General features: G+C 45.5%; 1 protein-coding gene across 5 annotated transcripts in view; it reads right to left on the reverse strand.

Annotated features, from left to right (window-relative positions):
- The window catches only part of NAALADL2 (N-acetylated alpha-linked acidic dipeptidase like 2), a 777627-nt gene that overhangs the window by 337733 nt on the left and 417430 nt on the right, over positions 1-22464 (reverse strand). For all 5 annotated transcript variants that reach the window (XM_081910933.1, XM_081910934.1, XM_081910935.1 and 2 more), the window contains one exon: positions 6407-6677. In XM_081910933.1, the coding sequence (XP_081767059.1) occupies positions 6407-6677 (271 nt within the window). The remainder of the gene's footprint in view (positions 1-6406; positions 6678-22464) is intronic.

The following is a 22464-nucleotide window of genomic DNA, read 5'->3' on the forward strand; positions in this document are numbered from 1 at the left end:
GACCTGGCATGTGTGACAGAGACTTGGTTGGATGAAGCAGATGGGCCTGTCCTTGCCGCTGCTTGCCCACCAGGTTTCTCTTACGCACAGCAACCCAGGTCATGTGGGCGGGGAGGGGGGGTTGCAGTGATTTCTAGGAAGTCATTAGTCTGCACCAGGCGTCCTATTGGGAAGACCCAGTTTTCTGAGTGCATGTTCTGGAAGTTGGGCAATAGGGGCAGTACAGGATTCCTACTGGTGTACCGACCTCCCCGCTGCACCAAGGATTCCCTGCCCGAGCTGCTTCAGGTCGTGGCGGATATGCTCCTGGAGACACCTAGCCTGGTTGTCCTGGGGGATTTTAACATCCATGCCGACACGACCTTACAAGGGGCCGCTCGGGACTTCGTGGAAAGCATGGCCTCCATGGGGCTGTCCCTGAATAAGTCTGGCCCAACTCATAGCCACGGACATGCCTTAGACTTGGTGTTTACCTCTACGGATGCTGGTGATCTGACATTAACTAAAAGCGAAACAAAAGAAGTGCCATGGTCAGATCACTTCCTGGTGCAACTGGACTTCTCCGCAACCCTTCCCCTCCGCAGGGAGGTGGGACCGATTCGGATGGTCCGCCCCCGCCACTTAATGGATCCAATTGGCTTCCAGAGAGTGGTAGGGGATGCTCTATCCCAAGTTGATGGCCTTTCAGCTGATTCCCTGGTGGCCCGCTGGAATGCGGAGTTAACCAGGGCTATTGACTGTCTGGCTCCGAAGCGCCCTCTCCGACTGCATGGAGCCCGGACAGCCCCGTGGTTTTCCCCGGAGCTGAGGGTGATGAAACAATCGTTGAGACGGCTAGAGCGCCGGTGGCGGAAAACTCATTCTGAATCAGACCGGACACGGGTTAGAGCTCAACGTCGAGCCTACCAAGTGGCAATGGCGACGGCGAAGAGGGCCTTCTTCACCGCCTCCATTGCATCTGCAGAAAACAGCAGCAGGAGACTTTTTCAGGTGGTTCGCAATCTATCAGAACCACCTGTACCACCGGGGCCTGGTAGGGACCCCAAGATCTCCTGCAATGCTTTTGCAAAGTTTTTTGCAGATAAAATCGCTCAGATTCAGAAGGAGGTAGACTCCACCGTGGGAGCAGGGCCAGGGCGGGAGAGTGCTAGAGTTCTGTCTGGTCCTGTTACATGGGATCAATTCCAATCTGTTACCTCCGAGGATGTGGACAGGCTGCTTGGACGAGTGAAACCGACCACCTGTCTCCTTGATCCTTGCCCATCCTGGCTGATAAAAGCGAGCCGGGAAGGGCTGGGCGATGGGCTCTGCGGGGTGGTGAATGCTTCCCTCTGTGAGGGAGCCTTCCCAGACCCGCTGAAAGAGGCGGTCATTAAACCGCTTCTTAAAAAAACATCTTTAGACCCGGCCAATTTGGCCAACTATTGCCCAGTCTCAAATCTGCCATTCTTGGGCAAGGTGATTGAGCGGGTGGTTGCTGAACAACTCCAAGCACGCCTGGAGGAAACGGACCATTTGGATCCCTTCCAATCGGGATTCAGGCCTCACCATGGGACTGAAACTGCCTTGGTCGCGCTGGTTGATGATCTCCGGCGGGCTAGGGACAAAGGTGAGAGCTGTTTCCTAGTTCTGCTGGATCTCTCAGCGGCCTTTGACACCATCGACCATAACATCCTTCTGGACCGTCTAGAGGGGCTGGGAGCTGGGGGCACTGTTATACAGTGGTTCCGCTCCTTCCTCCTGGGCCGTGTCCAGAAGGTGGTGGTGGGGGGTGAGTGTTCAGACCCCTGGGCTCTCACTTGTGGGGTGCCTCAGGGTTCTGTCCTCTCCCCCATGCTTTTTAATATCTATATGAAGCCGCTGGGAGAGATCATCAGGGGGTTTGGACTGGGTGTTCATCAGTATGCAGATGACACCCAGCTCTACCTCTCCTTTAAATCAGAACCAGTGAAGGCGGTGAAGGTCCTGTGTGAGTGCCTGGAGGCGGTTGGAGGTTGGATGGCGGCTAACAGATTGAGGTTGAATCCTGACAAGACAGAAGTACTGTTTTTGGGGGACAGGAGGCGGGCAGGTGTGGAGGATTCCCTGGTCCTGAATGGGGTAACTGTGCCCCTGAAGGACCAGGTGCGCAGCCTGGGAGTCATTTTGGACTCACAGCTGTCCATGGAGGCGCAGATTAACTCTGTGTCCAGGGCAGCTGTCTACCAGCTCCACCTGGTACGCAGGCTTAGACCCTACCTCCCCGCAGACTGTCTCGCCAGAGTGGTGCATGCTCTAGTTATCTCCCGCTTGGACTACTGCAATGCACTCTACGTGGGGCTACCTTTGAAGGTGACCCGGAAACTGCAATTAATCCAGAATGCGGCAGCTAGACTGGTAACTGGGAGTGGCCGCCGGGACCACATAACACCGGTTCTGAGAGATCTGCATTGGCTCCCAGTACGTTTCCGAGCACAATTCAAAGTGTTGGTGCTGACCTTTAAAGCCCTAAACGGCCTCGGTCCTGTATACCTGAAGGAGCGTCTCCACCCCCATCGTTCAGCCCGGACACTGAGATCCAGCGCCGAGGGCCTTCTGGCGGTTCCCTCATTGCGAGAAGTGAGGTTACAGGGAACCAGACAGAGGGCCTTCTCGGTAGTGGCGCCCGCCCTGTGGAACGCCCTCCCATCAGATGTCAAAGAGATAAAGAATTACCTGATGTTCAGAAGACATCTTAAGGCAGCCCTGTTTAGGGATGTTTTTAATATGTAATGCTGTATTGTTTTTAATACTGATTGGGAGCCGCCCAGAGTGGCTGGGGAAACTCAGCCAGATGGGCGGGGTATAAATAATAAATTATTATATTATTATTATTATTATTTCAGAGGTTAAACCTAATATGTCTGAGATTGCCGTGCTCTTTGTTTCACAGGATCTGACAGAACTCATTGAAAGCTCGGGGAAATATATTTACATTTTCTTTAATATTTGACACAATGCAAAGCTTTATCCTTAGAGGAAAAAACTACAGAAGAAGAAAAAAACCCCATAAAAAGAGTCGTTAACAAATAAATATATCTGAAGTAAAATGTAAATGGTGCCAAAAATGTAAAGGAAACAGCAAAAGCAATCCCCCCCCACACACACACACAGGCAAAGTCTTTTTGGGCCTTATATCTCCTAGATAACAAACCTGGCCATTTTTCATTGGACTAGAAGCTGCTAGAAAAGGAAGAATTGGTTCTCTATTATCTTTCACTTTATCCTCTCCCCTAAAACAAGAAGACGCCTAAACTTACCATGTTGGATATATACATCTCATTAATGGACTTTAACATTTTACTTTTTTACAGATAAGCAACAATGGAGATTAGCCACCTCTATATAATATTTAAATCGGCATGTTCCTATAGAGTGAGTGCTTTGGCCTCCTCTTAATGTGATCGTCCATCTCCAGATTCTCTCTCTGCTTCCACTGTGTTTCACTTCCATGTGAATGTACACAACACAACACACACCCCTCCAACTGGGCAAGCAAAAGGAAACATTCCATTCAGGAAACATTCCATTCAGGGAAAAACACCATGGAGTGTCACAAGGGTTGGATGGAGAGACCATTCAATTTATGGACCAGAGTTCCATGAGCCCATTTGGTGTTAGTGTTAACAGCTAAGATGTCTCATTTTGGTATGAAAAGGTCTTAAGGCCAGTGCTGAGCAGGAATCCATGGTATGGTGAGAGGTATGGTGATGTGGTCTCCATGGTTACTGCTTTTGTAGGTGCAGGAAAAAATGCAGCTATTTGTTTTTGCCATAAAGAAAACTAGGGCTATTCTGTTTCCGTTCCAAATTAATTTCTGCAATGTTCAATTGGAAACCCCTCTCTGGAAATGGCTTCCCAATGAATGCCTTTCGTTATGGACTCATTTTTGAGGCTGCCAGAAGTTTATTTTTTAAGAGCTTGGCTCTGTTTGCTTTTTGTTAAACATGATGCAAAATACCACACAAAGTATGCACTTCTGGCAATGTGATGAAAGATATCGTTGAAAAGTTGTGTTGCAGAAAATTCAGTACTCATTTTTAGAGGGAAATGCTTTCTATACTGGGAGTCTGGAGAAAAGAAAGATTTTCTAAACTCCCTTCCTATTGAGTTATAATTCATGAGGCTTTCTAGTCACAAACACAACGCATCAAGAAGTAATTCTTTTCCCTCCCACAGACCTGAAATATGATGAATCATCTATTTTAATGTGCATTTCACAAGCAACAGGGCCACGATCTGCGAAATCATACACTGACCCCACCTGTTATTATAATGGGGTAAACACTGTCACTTTCCCAGCCTACAGCAAATTACACAGAGGTAACAAAAGTGGGTCATCCATCACTGGCACTAAGTTTGTTTTCAAAGAGAAGATTTCATATACCATGCCTGCCGTTCAGACTGTTACTAGAAAGCACAAATTGGGAGATTCAGGTACAATATGGCCACAAGATGAATGGACATGACAGGCTTTCAAAGAAGCAGAGTGCGGCTGTTCTACAAATAACATTGTCAGAAACCAAAGCAGTCCTGCCGTGAGTGTCTGGCAGTGAGCCACATTTTGTACAGCCATTAATAGCTCTTTCTGCTGGTAGTTCAAGTGAAGAAAAAGACAACAGCAACGGGGATAAATCAATTACGTGCAACTGGATGTGTATGTGTGTGCATTTGTGTATGTCTGTGTCTAGGTTAGAGTCAGTGTGGTTGTGGTTAGAGTGTTAGACTAGGGCCTGAGAGACCAGAGTTCAAACTCATTGAGTGAAACTCACTGGATGACCTTGGGCTAGTCATTGTCTCTCAGACTAACCTACCTTGCATAGAATCATAGAACCAGAAAATTGTAGCAATGGAAGGGACCCCAAGAGCTCCCTAATCTAAGCTCCTGTAATGCAGGAATCACAGCTAAAGAATTGATGGCAGATAGCCATCCAATCTCTGTTTAAAAACCTCCAGTGAAGGAGAGTCCACCAGCCGTTGATGCTGCCATGATATATGATACAAGGATTGCAAATTATATGCAGACTTCTCCATAGACTTCAAAATAACTCTTTGATCTGATTAATGCCCTGATCTCAAAGATCTAAGCAGCTTTGGCAGCTTGTAGAGTAGCTTGCACCAACACAACATTAACTGCCTTGATTCAGATGGTACGGAGGTGTAATTAAGTAAACTGAAGTGGTAGGACTTTTCTGTGCTGAAAGCCATAATTCTCTGTACACTTCCAGGAGGCTATTATGCAGCATGCTTACCAGATGGATCTTCAGTTCTGGAGGCCTACAGAGATTTGGAACACACATTTCCCAAGAGCAGGTGTGGGTGCTTATAAATTTATCTTTTCCCCCAAGCTCCTCTTCTATGTACCAGATGAGGATTACAAACCCTCTGGGCTTGGACTGTTCATTCCGATGCTCTGCTCTGCACCTAGCACTAAATAAATGTTAAATAGCAGAAGCAGAGATTGCCATGTATGTGCAGTTGTGCAGTACCTGCAGATGTGCCCAGCTGAGAAAATTACTCCCCTAGAGCGAATGATAACATCATGTAAACCAAATGTTTCTGATGTTTCAGGTTTGAGTTTCTGCCTATTCCAGTCCTGTGGCTGAACATTATCATGCATCACAGCCTAGTAAGCATCTTGGTTCTGCACTCCTGACTAGATGAGATTGCAAAAGTTTCATGTTGTTAAATATGGACTGGCTCAATCATGTAGGAAGGAGGTGGATCTCAAGAGTTCCATTTTAAGAGCAAAAGGGAAAGCATAAGTGAACAATGGCCATAGTTCAGTGGTGAAGGGCAGGTAATAAATTTAATTAATAATAATAACAACTGTAATCAAGAACATCATTTCTACCTAATGAGAGGCAGGTTTGTTACCTGTCCTGCTGGACAAAATGGTAGAAGGAAAACTGAGGACTGAGAGCTTTGCACAAAGGGGTTGTGTCGTCGATCTATGGTGCCTCCACTTTCAGGTAAAGGCCAAACCTCCAGGTTGCAACCCAGCAACAATCCTGTGGTCCTCAAAAACTTCATTTTAAAGGAATCTTTTGAAAGGTATGGTGGTGCTTAGCAGAGCTGCCTCATCAACTATAATCAAAGAATTTTAAAAATCCATCAAATGCTATTGACATGACTCTAAAAGAAGGCAGTTGACTCACCAAAAATATGAAGAATTCCAGCTTCCACTTAAAAAGGTATAAAACATAAACAGAGATGGATCATGCCAAAAATTGAGTCATAAAGCATACTATATCTTAAACCCACACCTACTTGGCTTCTTTCGAGCCTTGCAAACAATACATCATCCCATTGGTTTAAATCTAGATGGAAGCTGTTTCTTTCTATTTCCTCCCCCCACCAAAATGACAGAGACAAATGGTTACATTACCGTGAGAGTTCCTTTGGCAGAGTAAGCAGCATAGGAGTAGAGAAGGTCTTGACTGTGAAGCTTTTTGGTCTCTTTGCTACACAGCTGTCCATTAGGATAAAAGCATTCACCAGTGCTATTCAGAGTCACTGTATTTGGAGAAGCGCCCGGCAGATCAAGGAGGACAGAGTAATTTACGAGCTGGACATCTTCAAGGCCATAGGATGTCCACTGAGCCAGCAGCTTCATTGCAATATCTCTATCTTCTTTCCCATGCAGCTGTATCAAATCTCTGACAACAAAGAAACAACAACAGAAGTACTCGATTAACACGCTGGATTTCCCCAATGCCTCTTCACTTTTCTGATAAGAAGCCTCTGATTTTATTTGTATGATGCCTAGAATCTAGAAAATTTATTGTGCCTAATTCTCCAACCATCTTATCACAAGAAGGTGGATATATCGCATTAAGAATTTCAGGAGGCCCATTGTATTAGCCCAGTCTTCTGGTTGTTTTGTAAAACTTGACGCTAGTCTTCCAAGAATATAGGATCACCCATCTGGACAAACAAAACCTAACATCATCTATGAGGAAGGCAAGGGACTGGTTCAGATATGGATGCTTTTAGGAAGCTGCCCTCCTGGTCAGTGGTGTAGCATGGGTGCAAAATTCTGAGGGGGTGCAACCAAGTGCTCCCATACAGGCATCAGCTTCCATAGAAATCCACACCCTAGCAAAGGCAGCAGAGCAGCTCAGGCCCACGGAGAGCGGACATGAATGGAGCAAGGCAGGCAGCAGTGGCAGAGCTTCATGCTTCGGCACCAGGGGCAGAGAGCAGGCGGGGGTATGGCTGGCGCATGCCCTGGGGGCATGGCAAGCCACCCTCAGGGGCATGGCACGCGTCCTGGGGGCATGGCACCCAGCACGAGGGGGCCAGCCGTGATGGAACCCCACTGGGATCGTGGTGCCAGGGGCAGTGTGCTCCCCCTGCCCTCTCTTCCTCCACCAGTGATAGTGTGGTGCTCTTCCCCACGGGCATCAGGGGGATTTGCCCACCAAAGGCTGTGTCACCCAGATGGGCTCTCCCCCTGCAGGCTGCGCAACAAAGCCCTGGCTCTGGTGGGGGGGGGTGCTCCAGTAGTGTCAGCAGCTTACCCGCCCAGGGCGCCAGCAATCCACGCTATGCCACTGCTCCTGGTAATCTTCTGATGTTTGGGACAACAACTGCCATCAATCCCAACCAGCATAACCAATGGGAGGCACTGGGTTGGGGAAAGCTGTGTTTTGTTCCTAGAATTAAGATAACAAAGTAGCCTCTCTCTTTTTTGTTAAAGGTTTTCCCCCAAATGGTCCCTTGTTATGAGTGGAGATGCCTTTTGACTAAATGTAGCTGAAATTCTCTGCAGCTGATGGAACTGAAGGGTCAGAATGGGGTGGGTAGACACCGCCCAGTCAGCTGCCTTAAGGAGGAGAATGTGGTTGGTACACTTCTTAGGAAAGTGTCCTTTATACAAAGATCTGAAGAAACATTATCTGAAGCTCCTAACATTAGGACTTAGCAATGATTCCCCCTTTAAGGGGCCTATTGCACCGGCAAACTTGCATTTAAAACAGGAGAAGTTCTAGTTCCTTCTACATCCCTTCCTGGAGACCACTGTCTCTTGGAGGAATCACACAATGAACTTCTGCCCATGCTTCAGGTCATATGAGCTCTGAGATTTGGGAGAACCTTCAGAATGGTCTTTATGACAGCATGAGGAGGGACTGATTTAAAGAAAAATGCAGAGAACCTATACACATATGGGAGCATGAGGGCACATGGGACTCTTCGAATATTATCCACCATGTACACACAGCATATATGAGAGAACACAACAGATCCTATCGTGTTCCGGCCCAGTAGCCAGAAACCCATTTTAAACAAATGAGAATGACATTCACCATCTGTGGCCTATTTTAATACCAAATAAAACACACAGAGAGACACACACACGTATTTGAAATGAAGTGGGCTTATGTTAAAGACTTGTGAGCTCTTTTCAAGAGGAATAATAGTCAAAGGTCAACTCTTTGGATTTAATCTTTTCCACTTTATCTCCAATAAGTCTTCAAACAGACTGCACAAAATAGACAAGTTAATCCAATCACTAGTACATTACAAGCTAGTGATTTCATCAGCTATGCCCTTTAAGGCAATGACACAAACTTGGACAGTCCCAAAACGCACAAAGTCGTTTGATTAACACAATTGCTACTTGAAGACCCACATTTCCCACAGGTATTGAAGCATTAATAGAATAAATAATGGAAGTGAACTCATCCCATACAAATAAGATTGACGCAGTTCCCATCAGCCTGCACTTTGCTTCAGTGAGGGAGGTAGTTTTAAATGAAGAGCACAATTATGAAATTGTTCCTTTCACTATGAAATGAACGATGCTTTCCACTCTGTAATTAAATCAATACGCTATTGAAACTTTAGTGACAATATCCTTGATTGAATTAAAGCAACACAAGTGCATTCCTTATTTACTTCATAATTCCTTTTACAGAATATTTAAAAATCCTGATGCAAATCGTGCTCTAAGCTTTATTAAAACAAATCAGTAGGTATTAAGTGTTTTAATGACTCTTGGGAATATTTTAATCTAGCAAACAAACTCTTCTGAAGTTCCACTAGCAAGGCTAAGGCTGTGATCCTAAGCCTTCTTACTGAGAAAGATATCTCTTTAGATCAAGTTGAACATACTTCCAAGCAAATATGATCAGGAGCACTGAGTTGTAAATGACCCACGTACTTCAACTTCACTGTTCTTGAAGTTTAAAAGTGATCTGTCATGGCCTTTGAATCATTCAGCAATCCGGGATCAGAGTCAGGGGCTACAGAGGCACCAACAAAGGGCTCTGAGCCAGCTGCTGTGCCTGGGGCCATCAGATAGGAGCCCTCAGAAGAACCTCCCATACCACAAGGACCTGTTAGGACCATGGCCAAGACCCTCACGGTGCCTTCCCTTTTGTCTGAGGAACCAATGCCTTTCACAGTAAATTAGTCCAGCAGCACAGGACACACACCAGGTGGGAGGGAATGGAATGGAGAAAGAGTGTCCATCTTCAGGTCAGAAGGTTGGACCTTTCAGAACCTTAAGTTCTCCACAAGGGGATGGAGCCTAGAAGAGGTAGTTTGGAGGCAGGGGTTTCAAAGGCCTGCTGCCTTGCCCTGTGGATCCAGCATCTGACCAGAGCACAAAATGATCCTTATACTGAATGAGGACGCAGTTTAGCTAAAGTTGGGTTTGGGTTGCCTTGGCAAGATAAAGCGACTAAGAAATTTAATTAATAATAATAATATTTTTTTTTTTAAAAAAAGTGAGCCCTCACTCAGTTCTATTGTAAGCTATAGAAAGTCAGTTAATTTCAATTTCAATTTAACCCATTCTTTTCAACAGGATGTAAGAATAGCTGCATTTAGCTGCATTGGTGCCCATGGTGTTCATATGATCTTGATAGGCTGGTTGACACATACATACATCTTGATTTCTCATTACCTGAGTACTCAGCACTTGGTGATAGGATTCGAATATGTGAGCATGTTTCACTATAGTGGTAGAACAATGATGACTCATTCTCACATATGCAAGTCATCCCTTGATTCTGCAGTGATCAAGCAAATAACATCCCAGTGTGATTCAATCTTTGTTATACAGGTTTGATACAACGAACCACTGCATGACTAGCGCTGCCAAATTTTGAAGAGCAAAAAAGAAGACACATTTACCGACTTCTACTTTTAACCAAGGATCGCTATGACAACTCTATCCATGAAAAGGAGGATGTGTCCTGGGAAAGGAGGACAGATGGCAACCCTTTGTCAAAGCAGAAGATGCAAATTCACATCGTAAAAAACCACCCCAGCAACATTTAACTAAAAGATGGAAGGAGGTTGGAAATTCAGATGAATTTCCCGTCTACATGATAAAGCAGAGGTACCTAGCATGGTGGCTTCCAGAAGATGGTGAACTAAAAGTTCCATCAGCCCCAGCTTGCATTGCCAAAAGTCAAGTTTGTTGGGAATTCTAGTCCAGCAACAACTGTAGGCCACCATGTTGTTAGGAGGGAAGGAAGGAAGAATGGAATTATTTTTCCTTTGTATCACTATAAAGGTAAAGGTAAGGGACTCCTGACCATTAGGTCCAGTCGTGACTGATTCTTGGGTTGCGGCGCTCATCTCACTTTATTGGCCGAGGTAGCCGGCGTACAGCTTCTGGGTCAAGTGGCCAGCATGACTAAGCCGCTTCTGGTGAAGCAGAGCAGTGCACGGAAATACCGTTTACCTTCCCGCTGCAGCAGTACCTATTTATCTACTTGCATTTTGATGTGTTTCAAGCTGCTAGGTTGGCAGGAGCAGGGACTGAGCAACGGGAGCTCACCCCGTCGTGGGGATTCAAACCGCCGACCTTCTGATCGGCAAGTCCTAGGTTCTTTGGATTAACCCACAATGCCACTATATTGTATCACTATAATGTCAAGTAAATATTAAATTCAAGCATTATTTTTGCATGGAAATAAGGCACTTTGCATTCTCTTCTGCACAATATTGTGTTGTTTAACCCAATGGCTGTCAAAATTGTGTTCTAGGGAATTCTGGGGTTCTTGATTAGGATGAGTAAAACATATTCTAAATTCACTTGTGGCTGTGTCAAAGGCTTACTGGTCTTCGTGACAATGTGTACCTCATAATCTGTTGCCACCCAGAGAGGTTCCTTGGCCAGTAGGTTTACACGGAACACGTTTCCTGGAGGTAGAAAGTTTGAAAACCATTGGTTTCAGCTACCCAGAGATGAATCACAAAGGATTATAGTTCACAATCTACACCATAAAGCTTCAGCAATCTGAATGCTATTGTGTAAAGCAGTAAAGAGGCTAGAAGCCTCCTGAAGGGGGATAAAACAATTTGTCTGTACAGCTCATCAGTGCTCAACAGTTATAAGGCTAGGATTCCCTGCCAGCACAGCAGCGTGAAAGCCCCAAAAGGTGGAGGGATATGGCTTGTCTCTGAAGAAAAATGAACACTTACAGTACCCAGGCATTTTGATATAAAATAGGCATTAATGGAGGGAGTGAATTGGCTGAACCAGCATGCCTGGCATGCAGCGAGGAATAATTTGCTGTCGCTGGATCTTTTCTTACTCTTGCTTCATAAAACATACAAATGAAACTGACCAAAGGAAAGTGGTCAGATGGGGGTTGTGGTCCACATTTTAAAACTGGGGGTAGGGCTCCCACTTTTTCCACTGGGAGAAATGCAACCTTATTCCTAGGTTGGGGTAAGCTGGGTTGGCATGCAACCAAGGAAACTGGGGCAATTGGCAGGGCCCCAGCTGGCTCCAGCCCACCGGCCGGTGTGCCAGGCGAACTCCGGTCCTTGGTGCAGCATGAATCTGTAGCCCAGGCTTCAGAAGACTGAGCACGCTATCAGAAGAGCAAACACCGCACAAACAGAAGTGGCGTGAGAGGCTGTGTGAGCATATTTACAAGCAGGTTTATTCAGAGTAAAGGTAAAGGTAAACGGACCACTGACCATTAGGTCCAGTCCAGACTCTGGGGTTGCGGTGCTCATCTCGCTTTATTGCCCAAGGGAGCGGGTGTACAGCTTCCGGGTCATGTGGCCAGCATGACTAAGCCGCTTCTGGTGAACCAGAGCAGTGCACGGAAACACTGTTTACCTTCCCGCTGGGGTGGTACCTATTTATCTACTTGTACTTTGATGAGCTTTCAAACTGGTAGGTGGGCAGGAGCTGGGACCGAGCAACGGAAGCTGACCCTGTCGTGGGGATTCAAACCACCGACCTTCTGATCAGCAAGCCCTAGGCTCTGTGGTTATTCAGCGTACATCAGAACAAAAGGAAACATGTCTGATCTCCTCCATGTCCAAAGCAAGACAACTAAAGCTATACACAAACAGAAATTCCCAGCAAGCTGTGCTGGAGTGTAAACAGACATGTGACACACAACAATCATGCCTGTTCCTTAAGGTGGAATGGAATATCCCAACAAGCTGAAGCAATGGCAGAACCTGGTGACTAAAAGACATAATAAAGCAGACCAGATGTGGAGCCAGGATGCATCAGAACTAAGCGAGAGGCAGCCCATGAGGCCGGAGCCAGAGACAAAAAGAATTCCACTGGCCAAGCATTTAAAGAGGGCTTCATAGCCATTCCCATCATGGGGAAACAACGGCCAGCTTGCATGGGCAGAGTCTAAACTATGGGAACACTTCCTAAGGAGTATCTAGGAAGATGCTTCAATTTGTCCCCCAAGTGGCTCTCAGAATAGCCATTTAGAGAGCTGAGAATCCTATCCCAACACCAGCAACTCACTACAAGAGTTTCTAATGAGATGTCCCAGGGCACCAGTGTGTCAGAGAGTACCTCCTTTGGCATCCAAAAACTATCAGACTATAGAGCCCACTCCCACGGAAGGTAGTGGTGGCCACTGACTCAGACAGCTTTAAAAGAGGATTAGATAAATTCATGAAGGAGCTCTCATACTTCCCCTTGGCTTCCAGGTCCACAGGAACAGAAGATGCGGTATGCTAGCCAGGAGTTTCAGGACTGCTGGCAAAGTGTCCAGCTCACCACATGTGAATAGAAAAGAGAAGCCCATATGAACTTATTCCTGGATCAGGGCCAGGCACAGAACCAAGAAGGGGATGGAGCCTCCAGCTCCTGTAGAAACTCTAAGTTTGAACTGAATAATCTCTGGAGCAACAGCTTCCAAACCTTTCTGAAGTGGGTGAAGAACAAAATTCTCTTGAGGTGCTGGAATGTAAGCAGAAAATTCCAGCTAAGGTGTAAGTGTGTTGGTAGGGAGGAAAACCTGTAGAGGCTTATGGACTCCAACTCACATCAATCAGAGCCAACGTGGCTGATGGTCAGGAATGATGGTAGTTGTAGCCCAATAGCACCTGCTGTGCCACCAATTCTTTAGAAGAAGAGGAGTTTGGATTTGATATCCCGCTTGATCACTACCCGAAGGACTCTCAAAGCGGCTAACATTCTCCTTTCCCTTTCTCCCACACAACAAACACTCTGTGAGGCAAGTGGGGCTGAGAGACTTCAGAGAAGTGTGACTGGCCCAAGGTCACCCAGCAGCTGCATGTGGAGGAGCGGAGACGCGAACCCAGTTCCCCAGATTACGAGTCTACCGCTCTTAACCACTACACCACACTGGCTCCTGATGGTCAGGAATGATGGTAGTTGTAGCCCAATAGCACCTGCTGTGCCACCAATTCTGTACTCCTGACCTAAGGCATTCTGAGCTGTGAAAATCCATTTGCACATGGAAGCCACCAAGTGATGAAAATCAGGGTTGTTGTTGTTGCTTTTAAGTGATCGAAAGGTCGGCGGTTCGAATCCCTGCTGCGGGGTGCGCTCCCGCTGCTCGGTCCCAGCGCCTGCCAACCTAGCAGTTCGAAAGCACCTCCAGGTGCAAGTAGATAAATAGGGACCGCTTACCAGCAGGAAGGTAAACGGCGTTTCCGTGTGCAGCTCTGGTCTGGCTCGCCAGAGCAGCGATGTCACACTGGCCATGTGACCCGGAAGTGTCTCCGGACAGCGCTGGCCCCTGGCCTCTTAAGCGAGATGGGCGCACAACCCCAGAGTCTGTCAAGACTGGCCCGTACGGGCAGGGGTACCTTTACCTTTACCTTTAATGACTGTGTGAACCCTGTAAGGCTCCCAGAGCCACAACACCGCTATTAAAGGGCATTCATTCATATGGATTTCTGTCTGACTGGAGCAGGAAGAGACCTTGCTGAAAACACTTCCACAGAGCTATTGTTTTTCTATAAAGGTGCCTTATGGGCAAAAATTCCATCAAAAACTGTCACCCAGGAGTGAAATATGCTTGTGCGATTCTGCGCCTGCTTTTCAAATACTACTTGTTTTCTTTTTGGGGGGGGGTGTATGCGTGTTTTAAATTATTTTCTCCTTTCACTTGACATGATCCATGTTTGAAGTGACATTTCGGTTTAGCTTTTCCTCGAGTCTAATTGTTCAAGAAATAACAGTAGGGAGCTTGTGTGCATGTGTGTTGCAAATGAACTGATCTTTATTTAGGAGGGAAATGACAGCATGTTGGAATGGGAAGAGAGACCGTAAATATACTGTGTATTCATTCCCATCTTGTCAAGCCCCTCTGGAGCCAGAAAGCACAGCTCTCTTACACACTCCCTCCCCACACTGCTTCAATATCTGCCCGTACAGTCCCCCCCCCTTTCCAGGGAAAAGATACACAAGACAGATGATAAGCAATATCTTAACTCTCCTCCAACACAAAAAAGTACAGCAGCTTGATCCATCAAAAAGCCAGTAACTGACATTTGCAGAAAGCACCTCAATTAATCCACGGCGTCACCATTTAGAAAGATAAATCTCTATCAATGAGTGGTTCTGTGAAAATACGCTACTCTCCCCCAACCCACCCCCCACTGTCAGCACCCCCTACTCTACCCCTTTTCAGGAAAGTAGCATAATCTGGGATACAATGATGGCATGAGTCCATAGAGACGCTTAATCTAAATATAGCTACTTTGATTCATCAGTGCTCAACCCCTGATCTCAATCATTTTCTGTGCTTTAAAAGGCTGTGATACTAAATACACAGGCAAACCTATCCTACCACAGGCTGCTTTGTGTGTAAATAATTGCAAAAATACACAGGGTTGTGCCACAACAAGTATAATAATAATAATTCCTGCTCTTCGCCAGCAGGTTCCAGACCAGGTTACAATATAAAATTAAAAACAGATAATGGATTACAGAAAAAGAGTGAACCTGGAAAACACACATCCCAGACTAAGGAGGTGGGTCATCAGTATTGGCCAAAAGCTGTAAAGTGGAGAAGCCAGACACACCATTGTGGAGAGGGAATTCTGTGATTTAGGGGCTGCCACAGAGAACGTCCTTTTCTGGGTTCTGAAGGAGGTACAGCAGAACTACAGAGAGGGTCCCTCTGCTGGTCGTAACATTTGGGATGGTCTGTAGAGAAGCCTTTCAGATATGTGGGGTCTAGGTCCTGAATGCCAGCAGCCTTCCTGCCCCCAGAAAGGGAGGCAGAACTATCCAGTTTGCCCTACTGGCCTCTGAAAATGATAATAATCCTGGGCAGCATGGTAAGACCTGCAGTGGTGCAGCTAGGTAATTTGAGACTTTGGAATTAAAGATGGGCAAGGTCCATAGCATAGTGACAAAGCATCTGCTTTGCACTTAAATGGCTCCAGGTTCAAGCCCCACCATCTCCAGGTATGGCTGTAAATGTCTCCTGCCTGAAACCCTGGGAAGCCATTGACAGCCATTGTAGACAATGCTGAGCTAGACCAATTACATGAGACAGCATAAGGCATATTCCAAGATGTCTTAAACTGGCCTTGTGTCCTGAGCCACCATTTTATTTCTGCCTCTACCATCGTTCCCCATTGAGCCAATACTAGCCAGTTGCTCATTTCTAGTAAAACGCACAATCTCAAAGGTCTGCTGAGATTTGCACTAGGATTACCCTTGTACCTTTGAAATGAACACTTTGTTGGGACAGATTGTGTGTTCAATTCTGGCTCACTGCACAACCCAGGAACTTTTACCAAAAAAAAATTCTTTTTTGAAAAAACCACACACCAGAGGTTCTACATCCATGACCCTGGTTTAGGATTAGAGGCAACCTCTCACCAAGCCTAAATTCACTTTGGTATCTGCTTCAAAACCTGTTTGCTTTAGTCATCAGACTCCCTCTTCTCCTTTTATTTAAAGCATTTTATTAAAAGCATCCTTAACCTGTGATCCTTTCAAAAAAGGAAAAGGAAAAGAATTCTCTCTCAATGATGATCCAAAGTGCAAAGCTAACTGACTGTCTCGCTGCTTGCTTAATTATCTAGTGCAGTAGAAGTTGACAATCCTTGTCAGATGGTATTTCTCTCCCACGGTTCACCAAAGACAGTACTCTTTTTTTGAAAAAAAGTGACTTTTTCCCCTGCCTTCAGAACAGCAACTGCAAGATCATACTACAGTAGATAACAAGAACAGTTCCCACATTTGTTGCTTCCATTATTTCACAGACTGTGAAATTGTTCAACTTTGGCTATCAAAAAGCAGCAAAATGAGAGAGCCTTTGAATTATTCACACCAGAGTAAGGACAGTTTATTGAGAGTTAGGGGGCACCCTCAGTCATTTTTCATATATCTTAGGAGTTTAGGTAAATGGGTAGCTTTTTGTTGGAAGAAGGGAACACCTCCTACTTCTTCTTTTTTTAAAAAATACACTCCAAAGAGACTGGCCACATTCACACCATACATTTAAAGCATTCTGATACCCCTTTCAACAACCATGGCAAAGGTCTGAGCAATGATGGTGGGCTAAAATGATGGCTATAAAGCTGTCTTTTGTCCATCTAGCGCAGTATTTTCCACTCTGTCTGGCAGTGGGTCTCCAGGGAAATCTCCTAGTTGTCCCTTGAGATCCTATGGGTTGAACCTGAGACCTTTTGCATGCTCTACCACTGAAACACAGCCCTCCCTCCCCACCACACACAGGCAGTGAACCAGAGGCAACAGGCAGTATCCAACTAATTAGTTCCATCAGTGCAAGAATTTCTGCTTGCGCAATGGAATTTCCCCCTCTGTCTTCCTGCTGCACTCCCCATATCCTGTTCTTGTTTCCCCAAACCCTTCAAAGCAGATTTGGTGAGGGCACAGAGAGAGGAGCTAGGGGCAAGGAGTTTATTATGTAAGGAGAAATCCTTGCACTGTTGGAATGAGTCTGTTGGATATCACCCAATGAAATGTTGCAGGGCAAAATGTAATAGTGGAAAGAAAGAGGGAGTAGTCTGAAGCTGGACCATAAAGAAGGCTGATCACCGAAGAATTGATGCTTTTGAATTATGGTGCTGGAGGAGACTCTTGAGAGTCCCATGGACTGCAAGAAGATCAAATCTATCCATTCTGAAGGAAATCAGCCCTGAGTGCTCACTAGAAGGACAGATCCTGAAGCTGAGACTCCAATACTTTGGCCACCTCATGAGAAGAGAAGACTCCCTGGAAAAGACCCTGATGTTGGGAAAGATGGAGGGCACAAGGAGAAGGGGACGACAGAGGATGAGATGGTTGGACAGTGTTCTCAAAGCTACCAGCATGAGTTTGACTAAACTGCAGGAGGTAGTGGAAGACAGGAGTGCCTGGCATGCTCTGGTCCATGGGGTCACGAAGAGTCGGACAGAACTAAACAACTAAACAACAACAAAGACTCCCCCCCCCCCGCTCCTTTTCTTAGTTAAAGCACTGACCCACACAGTCTTCAAAAACATTGGTTTTTCTCTCCCTCTCCCCAATTCAACCACTTTTGCTTTCCTGGAAGACCATAGGTAACATGCTAACTCTACAATCCTATAATTCCTCAATGAAAGTTACTAGCAAAGTAATCAAGTCCAGGTGGCATCTTTGGCTTCCTGAGTCAGTTTCATTAGTTCAGATACAGGAAAGGACTCTGCATATTTCTGAATAGCAGTCAAAGGTTTTTCCTGCAGCCTTTTATTTGGGGGTAGGGGTGGGGGACACACCTGCATGGCCACTGATCACAAAAGCCCTGAACCCTGTTAGCCCAGCTGGTGGTATCCTTTTGCTTTGTCCCTTTCAATTCCTAATCATTCCTCATCTCCTTGAATTGAGGAACTGATTAGATCGCATTGCTAAGTCAGAATGCTTGTGGGGTTATGCTCACAGCTAATGGCAATTTTTTATTTTTGGTTTAAATTGTATGATTTAACTCCTTTTAAAAAATGGCCTTGGTTTCTGGCAAACAGCGATGGAATTCAGAAGTGCAGCTCAGTAATTGAAGTCCTTGAGAGAGAAAAGGAGAGGTTGATAATTAAATAGATGCACTGATAGCAGCTGACTCTATGCAAATCTTCAGAAATCACGATGATCTCGGGGTTGTCTTTGGTTTTTTAGAAGAGTGAATAGCTGCTCAGATAAATACTTTAGATTTGTGTGCCTGCATTTCAAAATAATTTCATTTGCAGTCAATGGGGCAACACATTCTTAAGCATATTGCGTAAGAAGATGAGCCTTATCTGGGGCATAACCTCCATCACTCCACAGGCAAAGGCAGAATCACGCTTGTCAAGTCCCCAGTCTCAAACCACTGATTTCTCTTTGAGTCTCTCCCCTCCCCTTCAATATTACATGTTGCTGTTGGCTATTCACTGCCAGCTGCAAGCTGAATTCATCTACACTACAATAGCTTGTCTTCCAGTAATTTAAAACCCAAGAGGGTGATTGTTCTTTTGGTAAAGATGTACTAGAAACAGTATCATCGTCTTGCACTATATTATCAACAGTTTGGAAATATACCTCAGCAGCTGCAAGGTGTGTGTCAAATGGAAAGCTGTGTGAGCACAACATAGTCCTTTCGTCTCCATGCCCATGTGATTTACCTCCATGTGCATTAGATCAGGGGTGGGAGATGGACCTTCTTTCAGGGCGACTCTCATGGCTCTGGTGGGCAAAGCCAGAGGCAAAAGGAAGTAGAACAACAGGTATGTCTTTTCCCATTGTGCAGTAGGCTACATTCTAGCCGCACAAAAGTCAGAGGTTTCTGCACACATGTCTCAGATCTTTATCCAGGAAAGCAGGAGGCATTATCCCAGTTCAGTGACTTATTTCTGCCTGGCAAAAGCATTCAAGAAGGGCACAGAGTTGGGGCATAGCCCAGGAGAGGACGGCAGCCTGGGAAATTCCTGAGGGCCAGATATAAGAGTTTGAAAGCCACATTTGGCCCACAGGCCTGAGGTTCAGCGCGCCAGAAACTGAGAATATTCCTAAAGGAGGAATGAACCTTGGCAAACAAAGGCAATGACTGTTTGATATGTGCAAACATGACACTTTGAAGTGACCTGAAAATGCCACAAAAATGTCAAAAGGTGGAACAGGTCCATCTGATGTGTGCTGGGGTCTGGAATGTAATCCCTGTACAAAATGAGTATTTCCAGTAATGACTGAATGTAATTTGCTACCTGATAAGTTTCGTATGTTTGTGCAATATGGGTATTTGCAAAGTTTGCTGCATTCTTACTTTATATGTTTAGGTGTAAATTAAAAGGTGATAAAAGGGTGTGTGTGCATGCGGCACTGTGGTCTAAAGCACTGAACCTCTTGGGCTTGCTGATCAGAAGCTCAGTGGTTCGAATCCCTGTGATGGGGTGAGCTCCCATTGCCTTTTCCCAGCTTCTGCCAACCTAGCAGTCCTAAAGCACACCAGTGCAAGTAGATAAATAGGTACTGCTGCGACAGGAAGGTAAACGACATTTCCATGTGCTCTGGCTTCTGTCACAATGTGCCGTTGCACCAAAAGAGGTTTAGTCATGCTGGCACATGACCTGGAAAGCTGTCTGTGGACAAACACTGGCTTTCTCAGCCTGAAGCGAGATGAGCACTGCACCCCATAGTTGCTTTTGACTGGACATAACTGTCCAGTTGGTTTTTATAAATATATAAACCATCCAGTCGGTGTATGTATGTATGTATGTATGTATGATGTGTGTGTGTGTACGTGCGTAGATATAGATATAGATATAGATGATATAGATATAGATATAAAATTTGTACCCTGCCCATCCGACTGGGTTTCCTAGACTCCTGTTTGTGGTATGTAGATATTGCCTTTTTCTGAGCAGCCATAGAATCTGTTGATATTTTAACTGAGCTACCCGCCACAACCCCAATCCTGGACTCCTAACTGTAGCTAAGAGATTGGATTGGATTGCATCTGTTCAAAGCTATAAGTAGACTCTCCAATAGAAGGATCAATTGGACATAGCCTTTTATTTCCCTCTTCTTCACACCCGGGCTGAATTCATACATTTAGTTGCAAAGCAAAAGTTTAGGACAACATTGGAAAGGTTACTCCAAAGCGCCAGCTGCGTACACAAAATTAGAATGTTAAGGCAAAGTTTGATTAGATAACACTGCAGTAAGAGGAAGAGCAGAGATAAGTGAACAGCAGCATGCAGATGTTTGGAACTCCGAATTAAGATTTTCAAGATGCCCCTGTAGTATTAAGTGTGCTTTAATGTGCAATCACCTGAATTGCTTTATCTAAAGAAGAAATGGGCCAGAGTAGAATGTGAATGTTTAATCTTAAAGGCCAGATGGCGGTGGCTGTTGCTAGGCATTAAAGAGGAAGCTGAGCTACCGAGAAACGGCAGCATCAATTAAGCTGTGCAAAACTAAAGCAAAGCCATTACTTGCCAGAGTTAAACTTCGCTTTACTCCTATGGCTCATTCTGTCTGAACAAAAAAATCATGAGTGTTAGTTTGTGCTTGCAGTGACACTTTGAAAACAAATCGGGAGAGAGGAAAGGAGAGGGAAACCAGGGACATCCATAAAAGTGGTACTCAGAACTGCACTGGGGAGTACAGATTTACAAGGGAGCTGTATTTCCTCATTGCAGAAAGCACGAAACATTGGCCTGGTCCACTTTTTATTGCTTCTGCACATTCCCTGAGGCGGAGAAGTCATCTACCAGCTAGCTGGGAAGCAGATGGGGTCTGGGAAACAGTATGTCATTAGTTATTAGCATTAATGACCATTCTATTCTGAATACCAAACAGTGAAGGACAAGGATACTGGCATTGTTATATTTTAGCTCCACATTTCTAGAAGCCTCAGAAACATTTCCTGTCCCTCCAAGGTCAGAGGATAAAGAGCAAGGCTGTAAAACAAATAAATGGTACTGTATTTCAGAGACACACACACAGAGAGAGGTGGGAAGCGAAGAGGAAAAAATTGAGGTGTGGGCCTGCAGGGGCAGGGTTCACACACTCCAAGGTAGGTTTATCTAACAAGTTCCAGACTTCCTCATCCTGGTGCTTACTTCCTCCCAAAACCACCCAGAAAGTCAGGACCAATCTGACAACTGAAGACAGGCAAAAGAAAGTACTTCTTCACACAACGTATTGTTAAAAGCATTTGTTCCCGCAGGAAGCAGTGACTGCCATCAACTCAGATAGCTTTAAAAGACGATTAGACAAATTCATGGAGGATAAGGCTACCATATCCTGCAAGTGTCCTGGAAAAACCGGGACATGCCATTTCCCCCCTCCCCCACATGAGCCATTATGGGCAGCATGATCTCTCGCCATTTTGCTCTGTGATTTCCCATCAAAGAAAGCGTGTGGTATCGTGTGGTGCCCCAAAACACATGTTTTCAGGTTCTATGCCTGGGGAAAAAAGTTTTTTTTTTTTTACGGAGAGAGAATCATGGCACAAAATCATGTGGGATCATGGCACCCAAAATGGCTGCTGTCCTCCCACAAGAAAAAATGGGTATACTAGAAGATGGTATCCTGGTTTTTGCCTTTGATATTTTGGAGGGTATAGGCTACCAACAAGGCTACTAGCCCTACGGGAGGCTATATTCTGGCTCTATGGTAGAAGCAGTATGACTCTCCCCCTGAAGGAGGGGAGAGTGCTCTTGTGCTCAGTGCCTTCTTGCAGATGGATCAGTGTGAGAACAGGATGCTGGACTAGACTGGCTTCTTATGTTCTCCCGAGCTTAAGTCTTGGCAGGGCTAGGTGTGAACAATAGGAATTGAGCAAATAGGATCTGGTGCAATCCAAAGGTGAGAATACCAAGGTGGACAAGCAGGGAAACAAACCAGTTGGGAACAAAGTTTCAGGATGCAAGCCTCTGCAAACATGCCTTGGAGTAAGTAAAGAGATCTGAGTACACTTGGATAGGAATGGGCTGGCAGAGTGGGTAGCAGGCTCAGGGAGAGGGTTACAGAGGTGACAAAGGAAGAAGATTTCCTAATCTAGATAGGCAAAAACAGAACAAACTTCCCTATTTCTTTTGGCAGTGGCTGCTGGGAAAGTGAAGCCAATAGGGAAAGGGCAGCCAAAGGAGATTTAGCTATATTCCATTCTGGAGGCAGCTTTTCCACACAAAAAGGCCTCCCTAAAACAGAACTGTTAAGTATCATTGTTTAATTGACACAGAAATGAAGAATGCCTAAATGTGTAGTACTGAAGG

Source organism: Podarcis melisellensis (assembly GCF_964234715.1).
Source record: "Podarcis melisellensis genome assembly, chromosome: 5".
Lineage (NCBI taxonomy): Eukaryota > Metazoa > Chordata > Lepidosauria > Squamata > Lacertidae > Podarcis > Podarcis melisellensis.